Raw genomic sequence first — 10637 nt, 5'->3', positions numbered from 1 at the left:
ATTTGTTTCCAATAAGATATCGTGCTTTGACTGTTTGCTGTTAACTAGTGGTGAGCAGCTGCAACAGTTCACTTCCAACAAGCTCAAACGGCAAGGATACTGATCTTGAACATGGATCAAATTTATGTACACATGGCTCTGGTTTGACATAACAGTGGTGTAGGGAAGGGACAGCCACAGTGGCTTCAAAATAAAAAATAAAAACACTGTTTGCAAAAAAGGTCTGATACACACTGTACCAGAACAAGGAATAACTATAGGTGATGCAGTTGTCTTTGTGTTCTTACAGTTGTTCTGCTTTTGATATTCATTTTTCTGCTAAGTTACCAATTAACAAAAGGAGAAATCACCAAATAGAGTCTAAAAAAAAAAGGGTGATAAACCAAAAAGGAAACTACTTACACTGGCATAGTCTATAAGTTTCCTGCCAAAACAACTCTACAGTGTCTGAAGACATTCAGACCAGGACAAAGAGAAAAACTGTGGCAATATTTTACACTGCCCTAGACAGCCAGGTAACCACTTGCATATTAACAGCAAAATATCTCACCGAAAAAGCAAGAAAATAAAGTTTTAAAAATTGTATTCCACAGCAGCACCCAATGGTCCATGTCACATCTTGTGTACACCACTGCACTTGGAGGCCATGTTAGATAATAAAAACTGTATATAGTGCTGAATTCCTCCAATGGAGTCAAACTTTATACCTGTGAAAGTAAATTCTGTTAGAAGAAAATTTTAAGAATTTTTTTAAAGAAGCAACCAAAGTATTCTGACGTAGGACACATGCAGTATACTCACGAATTAGTGTGCAGGTATTCAAAGGTCAGCTGGGCACGATTTAAACTGCTGTAGTTTGAAAATGCCATATCGTCTTCTCCTGGTTTCTCTCTTGCAGAGTCCAAAAACCTAGCAACAATAATAGCTAAATACAGTTTCCTGGCTCAAACACTCAAGTTATGCCCATTAATTTACTTGCCCAATTATATGGAGCTTAAACAATTATTTAAAAAAAATAACATATGAAATGTAAACTCTTCTAGTCATTATGTTATAATGACAAACGATGTTAAATTTTCACTGGCTGCCAAGTGAGTGTCCTTTATGTGGTCTTTCGGCTTTAACCTTCGTCGCACAAGTCCAATTATCTTCTACTGCTCTGGATAATCTCTAGATTCTGCCTCTAAGAACTGATGAAGTTCCTGCAGGACCACAAAGAATCTGGCCTACGTATGACAAGCCGGAAAATGTATGCAGCTGCTTCTGTGGCCTAATTTTGGGGAATGTTCACCCAAATGCCGGGCACCAAATGTGCCACGTACTACCTGGATGAAAACAAAAAAAAAAAATTATTGACTAGCTCAAATAAAAATGTCTGTCACTATCAACAGCTGAAGTGATTTGCCATGATTATAACTTCAATTAGCAAAGGTCTTCTTTGTGCCACACTACTAGAGTCTACTTGTTCCCAGCCCAGATTCAGGGGAATTTCACTCTTGTAAACAGTTTTTTCATAGTTTAGTAATTTGTGTTGTATGATATCTCCATCCCCGAGCACACCCTTGCCTCTATACTGGAAATTACAATATTATTTGCTATTATCAAAGCCCTTAGAAAATCTGTACACCTACCTCTTTAAACTCTAGCAACCAAGGGGACAATTGCAATTCTTTGAACAAATATATGGGTCCTAAAAGCTCCCTCAATATTCCTGATCAGCACAGGCCATCTGTTCCTTACTGGCCCCAACAGGCACCTTCCTAAGAACATCTGATCCTTTTTACATTCAACAATAAATGGTACTTACCACCCTGTACTTGGCTGTACTATTTACGAAGGCAACTCACCCTGACCTGGAGATTGCGAACAATGGTTCCCGTCTGGAAATCAAACTATCTCCAACAACTAAGTTTCTAGAACCTTTAAGCATGCAAGGCAACTGTCATTTCTTGTCCTAAACTACAATACATAATGCACATGGTTGCATTGATGTGCTACCAAGGTATAAAATGTACCAATAGGCATTTTCAGTTACCATTCTTTGCACACTGCAATAAGTATAACAATTTATCATTAACAATTCGTCATGGGTTTTTGATACCACGTACTGTTCTATTATGCAATGACAAAATCATCCATCTGTGTCTCCTGACATCTATCTCCTTCATGACACCCAACCAACCCTCTGCTGACTAATCTACTGTTCCTAATAACATTACATCCTTACTTAGCTCACCACATCTGTCCATACTTTAATGTTCACAAAAGAAAACAGGAATTCACATGTTCCCATATATTGGTCTTCGAGCATTGCCCTTAACAGTCAGCAGTTTCTTTTTCGTGGTTCATCTCCCCTTTAACACTGACAAACCCCTCCTAATACAAAACTGACCTCACTGACCTTTGCTCTCTGTGCCAGGTGGCCACTGCCACCTTTCGCCCGCTCTTCCCGCACACACAGCTCTTTTTGTTCCTCCTCTTCCGGTGTGAGCTGCTCCCGCACTGCAGTCTCTTCCGGTGGCCGCGCGCCTCCGCCCTCCCCGGAGACACGTGTTTTGACCTACGTTCGATTAGCCCTGCGACTTCTGCCCGAATATATTACTGACGCCGTCCTCGTTGCATCTTTGCTCGCGCTCTACTGCTATGGCTGCCCTCTGTTATTTTCTTTTGGCTCGGGCTCTTGTTTTACCTTAGCTTGTGGCAGGTAGTTGGTTCTGCACAATGCAGTCCCCTCAGCGTTCTGCAAAGGCACGCCCACAATCCAATGGACCAGCATCTATAGAGGCTACGCACGATTAAAGGCGGGACCTCGACGGACAAAATGGCAGATGTTGGCGAGTATCTTCGGCTTAGTGGTCCGCTTTTAACACGTGATCCTGCGTCATTTAAAGACAGCGGTCGGAGAATCTTCTTTCTTGGGATGGTGTTTGGATAGAGGAGTCGACTGGACTGCGGCACCCTGCTGCTAAGCGGATGGCCGAGGTCAGAGGAGGAGTGGACGAAGTTCTGCGACCCGTTGTTTCGTCTGAGGTTTAGTACTGACTAAAAAGCCATGACTTGTAGGGGAAGAGGCTTGCGCCTCTTGGGAAGTGCGGGTTCCGCGCGTTTCTGTAAGGAAGCGTCTCTATTCCTTCAGAGGGAATTGGGGTTGGACCATGATAGCACGTCCTCTCCGCCCTAACGTAGGAGGGGCTGGGAGTCGCATTTTCCCTCGAGTTTTGTAAGGAGTTGACTCTGGGCTTTTACACTTTTTTTTTCCTGGTGGGGGATGGGCCTAGATGGGTTTTACGCGCTTTTGTTCAAGGTGTGGAGAGCGAGTCTCCTCTGGTTAATTTTAAAACGATTATTTGCAACCCGGGGGACGAGTAGTGAGAGTTTAAAAAATGGGAAACTAGATGTTATATTTATGAAAGAAAATTATCGATTTGCTGGGGCTGGAGGAGTGAATGAAGAGGTGGGAAATGCGGGGTAGGGGTTGCAAGAATGTTATGTCTTTAGTCGAGCTACCATATCAAGAAGCCCTATTTTCCTTCGTGATCACAAACGTGACACCACGCCCATTGTAACCATTTTCTGTGTATGTGTTTTGTTTTTTAATTTCAAAGGTTGGCGACGTTAACGGAGCGAGGTCAGCCATGAAGCTCCCGCTCCGACTTCGAGAATAAACCAAAAAATGTCCCGCATCTGTGTTTTTTTAAAAAAAAATTATTAGTGTCCATGCAGAATCCACATCGGAAAATCTATTGGGAAGAACAGTGTGCGATCTTTCAGAAGAAAGCGGACCTTGGCCATCTCGCGCAGTGGACTTTTTTCTGGAGCTTTTGTGTTTTTTATTTATTTTGTTTTTGCGTGTCTCTGTCTTGGAGGCTCCCAGCGCTAACGCACATTTGTAAACAACGTACATACTTGTTAAATACATGTGAAAGAGTAGCACACAGAGAGTGGCAGTGTAAATGACCGTCTTAGACGGTAGTCTGAATCGATAATATACATCCTGTTGAGAAATCTATTCATTTGCATCTTAAAATATGAAGAAGAAAAAAAGTTGTAGACTTTTTTTTGCCGTTTTGTTTATCCCGAGGCGCTTTACATCAGCACATTGCTAAGAAGAAAAAAAAATATATATATGTATATATTTATTTTTTTTAGGCATGGAAGATGAACTGATTTGCCTGGAATCCTGGATGTTGAGCCTAAGCCGGGGCTAGAACCTGGTTCCTCAAGTTTCGAAGTCAGCAGTTCTGGCCCTTAGTCCACATCTCCTGTTTAACAGATTAACTAGGCAAATGTTTACATTCTTTTCCATAACCTTGTGACCTATGTGTTTGCATAGTTGAGATTAACATTAAGAATTGTATGGCAACTGTTGGAAAGGGGATCTCTAGTATGCAGTTGGTTTGCACCCTGTCCAAGTAGGGACCCTCACTCTAGTCAGGATAAGGAAGATACCCGCTCAGATAACCCCTGCTGACCTCCATGGCAGCTTGGCACGAGCAGTCAGGCTTATCTTAGAAGCAATGTGTACAGCATTTGCACATAACACTCAGTAACAAGCGAAAACACTACAAAAGGACACCACCGGTTTTAGAAAAACAGCCAATATTTATCTGTGTAAAAGAAGACCAAAACGATAAAAATGCAACATACTGTGCTAAAGATATGAATTTTGAAAGATTTAGCTTAAAAATACAGTTCCTTGAAGTCAGTAGCTCCACCTGGGGCTATCACAGCGTTATGATTAACAAAACCAACAGTTCAAGCCAGCTTCGGTGCCTGGAAGACCAGCAAACTACCTTAGATTTATAGGGCATCATGATATTCACAGTGAGCTCCGGATAACGGTGTCAGTTCCTGAGTCATCTGGCCCTTGCAGTCACACACTGTGGGGATCGAACTCTGTGGTGATGAAGTCAGCAGTGCTGGCGTGGATGGCGTCACAGCTGTGGGGGGAAGCAGGACAATGCGACGTGTGGTTCCCACAGCTCACGGTGCAGGCAGCGGCTCGGTAACGGCGTCTGTGAGACCAGGGTTGCGTTGTGAAGTGGGGCTGTGTGACGTGCCGGGTCACCAGGTCACGGTGCAGGTAGCTTCACTGTTGTCAGTAGCCCCAAGCCAGCAGTGTGGGACGGTGCTTTGTGACCCTCACGAGCGGTGTCCACAGGCCACGGTGCAGGAAGAATGCATGGTGATGACACAGGAGTCGATGATGCTGGTGTTGGTGGACCAGGGCTGCGGTGCAGGACGAGACAGTGCTTCGTGTACCTCACGAGGGATGTCCACAGGCCACGTTGCGGGCATCGTCGTTGGGGATGCCCAGGCTGCGGTGTATGCAGGCGATGGCGGAGTGTGGGTCCCACAGGTTGCGGTGTGAGCAGCAGCTCGGTGAAGTTGTCTGATGCCGGCGAGACCAAGGGTCCCGGGGCACTGCGACTCCGTCTGGCGCTGGCAGGTCACAGTGCATGCCAGTGGCATAGTTGGCGGCAGTTTCTCCTCATGAACAATACAAAACACAGTTCCCAGTGCTGCAGGTCGAGGAAACTGAAGTCTTTGTTGCCCCTGAGACTTCCAACAGGAGGCAAGCTCTACTCCAAGCCCTTGGAGAACTTTCTCAAGCAGGACACACAACAAAGTTCACCCTTTGCACTCTTTTCAGACAGAATCAGCAGCTGCATGCCAATCCAGCAAAGGGACAGTACTCCTCTGGCTCTTCTCCTTGCAGCGGTTCCTCTTGGTTCTCCAAGTCTGGGGTTTTGGGTCTTCTTTTTACACCCTGTTCTGCCTTTTGAAGTTGGCCAACTTCAAAGCAAAGTCTCAAGTGTTTGCAAGATCCTTCCTTGTCCAGGCCAGGCCCCAGACACACCATGGGGTCAGAGACTGCATTATGTGAGGGTAGGCACAGTCCTTTCAGGTGTGAGTGACCACTCCTCCCCTCCCTTCCAGCAAAGATGGCTCATCTGGATATGCAGACTATATCCCAGCCCCCTTTGTGTCACTGTCTAGAGGAGAGGTGTGAACAGCCCCACTGTCAAACTGACCCAGACAGACAAACCACAGACCAACAGTCACAGAATGGTTTGAGCAAGAAAATGCCTACTTTCTGAAAGTGGCATTTTCAAACTAACAATCTAAAAACCAACTACACTAAAAGATGTATTTTTAAATTGAGTTTAGAGACCCTAAACTCCAAATTTTTATCTGCGCTTTAAGGCTTTTTAAGGGCAGCCCCAGTGTTAACCTATGAGAGAGAGGCCTTGCGCAGTGAAAACTGAATTTGGTGGTATTTCGCTGTTGGGGCATATAAAAAACACTAGTGTATGTCCTACCTTTAACGTACACTGCCCATGGGGCTACCTAGGGCCTGCCTTAGGGGTGCCTTACCCCTAGTAAAAGGGAAGGTTTAAGCCTGGCATGTGGGTGCACTTGCCCAGTCGAATTGGCAGTTTAAAACTGAGCAGACACTGCAGTGGCAGGTCTGAGTTATGTTTACAGGGCTACTAATATGGGTGACACAACCAGTGCTGCAGGCCCACTAGTAGCATTTGATTTACAGGCCCTGGGCACCTCTAGGGCACTTTACTAGGGACTTCTTAGTGAATCAGATATGCCAATTATGGATAAACCAATCCACCGTACAATTAATATGGGATGCACTTTAGCACTGATTAGCAGTGGTAAAGTGTGCAGAGACAATAAACCAGCAAAAACAGAGTCCAAAACGAGGAGACAGGAAGACATGGGAGACACGCCAAAAAGCTGCCAGGTCTAACAGCAACTCATTACTGTGTTATCTTTTGTAGTTCAGTTTCTTGATATGTGTGCTTAACACTGGTGTGCCTTGATTAAATCACTCTGACCCCATGTGTGACTGAGTGGTGCATATGCATCCCTATTTGCATTCATTTGCAGTGTGTGCTGTAGGTTACTAAACAGTGTTTTCATGTTTCAGACTAATCTGTATGTTTCTGGGAAATGGCCAGTTTGGGATGGGGTTCTATTGTAGCTAAAAGCTACCAACACCTCTTTGAGGGACATGTGGCCAAGTATGTTTTATGGACCTCTATACCACAGTCCTCATTCTGTAGTTCATTGTCTTATGCATCAAATTCCAAGATGCTTTTGTGAAGCATGTGGTCCCTGCATTAAGCACAGTAGATCGGTAGGTTGCTTTATGTTCAATTTAACAAGGGACACTTTGAAATGTTTTTTTCTTCTTTCTTTTCAGGTGCTATGAAGCGTTCTTTAGTCTGAATACAATCTTGTTTGCAGATCCTAATTGCAAATGCTGCAGAAAATTATCCATATAGCACGAGGGGTTAACATTCCTTGTTAAAAAAAAAAAAAAAAATCTGAAGGATTAAGAGTCAACTCCGAGGGTTGACACTCAGAGCACGAGCCTCCTCAGAAGACCACCAGCTTTCAGAAAGGTATTTTGTAGGTCCAGCATGAAGCATTTTATGAACAATGCTAGGCGTTTAGTTTCTTTCTAGTTTGACCAAGAGATTGTGGCTAAGCTATTGAGTAAGACTATCCTCTGGCCAACTAAGAATTTGACCGTTAATTTGAACTCCTTAATCTATGATTGAGTTTGGTTTGGGGTTGTGTTGTGCTGGGTAAAGCACTCCTGGGTAAATACCTTCAGATTTTAGGCTTTAAAGAAGCCCAGAGATTTAGTTTGGCAAGATAATGTGGTATGAGAAGGTAACAAAGACTGATTTGTGGGTCACTAAGAATCTGGGAAAGGCTTCTAAACCAGGAAGTGATGTAATCTAAGAGGAACATTGGTCCTCCTTGTGGCAGCTTCTGCAGGATCTGTAGTAGTGAAAAGGGGTCTCGGTATAGATTTTTAGAAAACTGCTTAAAGTTCTTGGATTCATTCCTGCATAAATTAGAAGGTATGTGATTTTATAGGAAAAAGTGTCAGATAAAGTACAGAGGAGTTTGAGTTGAAACGGTAATCCAAGTTTTTCAATTGGAATCCTTCTTGAAAGAGTTATTTCTGGAAGAAAATCATGGTAGTCCTTGATGAAATAGTGTTGGAGGAAATGAAGAGGCCATTACCATGGTCAGTCGTCAATATTTAAACTAAAAGTAAGATCTCTTGAATCCAAATCCTTGATACTGGTTTTGACACCTGTTGGATGTGGCCCCCCCTCTTCACTGTCACCTCCAAACTTTTTGCCCTCATCCCTCTTGTTTATTTTGTAAAAACTTATTTTTGTTGGCTTTGGGAATCTGCAAACTTCACCACTCCAAAGCACTGCTTTTAAGTGCTTCTGCTGTCCCCTTTAAACATGGTAATGTTGGCTTGCATCCAATGAGCACATTTGCTTTACTTAAGTCCCTAGTAAAGTAGTACTACATGTACCCAGGGCTAGTAAAGTAAATGTTACTGATGACCTGCAGCACTTATTATGCCACCCGCTTTAGTGGTACTTTAAAATTATGTCTCAGTCCACCTATTGCAGTGCATTTGTGCAGTTTTAAACTGCCATTACAACCTGTCAAAATAAACCTTTTGACAAGCCTAACCCTTCGTAGTTAATACAAGTAACTCTCCCCTAGGATAGACCCTAACCAGCCCTCTGGCTTCTTCCATTTTATTTCCAAAAGTTGTATGTGTACTTTAAAGTTTTATGTGTTGTGGTAGGGGAAAAACTCATCTAGTTTTTCATTATTGCAAGACCTACCTGGCCCGTAGGATAACATTGGATTACCTTATGCTTAAGTGATGCCATTTTATTAGGATCCGATAGGGAAGTCATGTTTGGTGTATAAGGAATTGTAATTTAGAACCCTTTTTATGGTAAAGTTGGATTTGAAGTCCATTCTGAAAACGCCTCTTTTAGATATTGGCATTTTCTTGTCTGACTAGGTGTGGTTGGCCTTTGTGTATTCCCCACAGACAGCATCATGATAGATGGTTTGGATGTTAGCAAGATGGACTATCCTCGCTTAAGTGAAGAGGGTGGTGCAGTCAGCTACCACACTTGTACGTCACAGGCACTGGCCCAGCTTGCATGCAAAGGGCTTCACTCTAGCCTATTGTGCCCCCAGTTTGGTTCAGAACAGGAAATCTCAGACACCTCTATAAGGGAAATCCCAGGAAGCTTCTCCCACTTCAAAGTGGGCCCCTGTTATACAAAGAGAACCCTCTGAACCATTCTTCAGTATTCTCATGGACCTGTGGATACCACAGAAGGTTACCCTTCTGCTTGATAGCTGCCCTGCGTGCTTAAAAGGAAGTCCACACTTCATCCAAGGCTAAAGTGACTCTTAAGATTCAGCTGACTAACCTGTTCTGCAGGGATAAAAAAAGTTCTAAAGGTTTCTCTGCAACTCCAAGGTCCTTCTTAAAAGACCAAATCCTGAAGGTTTGGGCTGTTCGTGATCGTGAACAGGCCTGTTCATGCCAAGATCTTGCCAACCACCAACACAGAGCTCTAGGGAGCCTGATTCTTCAAGCTACAGCAATCGCCAGCAGTGTGAGAATTCCTTGTCGCGCTACAGCAACGACATCCCGCAGTGACCACCAGTGCGAATCTCTAGCAATAACTGTCCAACGCTTGACCTGCTCTTCACGTTACAGAAACAAACATCCCCTGTGCTCTCCCTGCTCCTCGCAGCGTCCACTCCTGCAAATGGAACTCTTCAGACTGGACTTTAGAAGGTAACTTTTTCAATGGAACTAACCTGGTCCCTGCATCTACTGAGAGTTCCCTTATGGTCGGGCTGACTTTAACCTGGTCATACACAGCCGGATGGCCACAAGTGGTGCTTTGTGATTTGTAGACCTTATAGTTACCTGTAATCTTTAAAACTGGATGTGTTTGGTTCTAATGATTTGATTTGTCTTTGGTGTCAATGTAATTTTTTTTTTTTAATTAGTGCATGATTTTTCTCGTGTAGTATTCTCTTTATTACTGTTTTGTGTACTGTATAATTACTTTACACAGTGTGTCTTTTTTGTGAATACAGTGTGACACAGGCCTTCAGTTCGGGACTCAAATCGGTGTCCCAGTAGCTAAGAGAAGTACCATCCCCAGATAACTCACTTCATGTTATGGATGATTTAGGTAGGGCTATATTCGGTTGAAGAGACTTGTTGATCACTAAGCGCACCTGACTCTTGAAGCTAGTTGACTGACAAATTGGATGACAAGGGGCGTGCTTACTGTTCACTTAGGATTTAAAACGACGTGTGGTATATGGACTTCCACTCTTGGAGGGGCAAATCAACTATGTTGACTGTATTATTATACTTACTGTTGACCCATGAGATTTTTGTGCAAGTTTGAAACTGGACGAGCCTCAAAACAATTAGTCTTGGAAATGTCACGAGGGTGGCAAAACCTGTCGGCTGTCGCAGAAAGGATGGTTGTAATATGAAGATGTGATTTGTCTGCCTGTAAATAAATGAATTAAACTCTACCTGTTTTCTACAGATCCTTATTTTTATTTTTTTTAAATCCACACTAGAGTTGGAATGAACTTGAGTGCTATTGGTACTTATTGAACATTACTTTACACATTGCCTCCATGTTAAGCCTGCCTGCTTTTCTGAACAGGCTAATGCATTGACTTGCTGTGGTTCACCCTGCAGAGGACTGGGGCTTGTATTTGAGAAGGGCCAACACCCC

General features: G+C 43.5%; 1 protein-coding gene across 3 annotated transcripts in view; it reads right to left on the bottom strand.

The window, feature by feature from the left end:
- The window catches only part of MORC2 (MORC family CW-type zinc finger 2), a 353542-nt gene extending 350408 nt beyond the window's left edge, over positions 1-3134 (bottom strand). Inside the window, exons 1-2 of one of the 3 annotated variants that reach the window (XM_069214663.1) lie at positions 2402-3134; positions 802-909 (exon numbers count right to left, since the gene is read on the bottom strand). In XM_069214663.1, the coding sequence (XP_069070764.1) occupies positions 802-869 (68 nt within the window). In that variant the 5' untranslated portion in view covers positions 870-909; positions 2402-3134. Of the gene's footprint in view, positions 1-801; positions 1326-2392 lie in introns of all 3 variants that reach the window. The other 2 variants (XM_069214664.1, XM_069214665.1) reach the window with 2 other exon arrangements.
- Between the last annotated feature and the right edge of the window lie 7503 nt (positions 3135-10637).

Source organism: Pleurodeles waltl, chromosome 11 (genome assembly GCF_031143425.1).
Source record: "Pleurodeles waltl isolate 20211129_DDA chromosome 11, aPleWal1.hap1.20221129, whole genome shotgun sequence".
Classification (NCBI taxonomy): domain Eukaryota; kingdom Metazoa; phylum Chordata; class Amphibia; order Caudata; family Salamandridae; genus Pleurodeles; species Pleurodeles waltl.
Note: the sequence above shows the minus strand (reverse complement) of the source record. Positions and strands in the feature narration are given on the sequence as shown.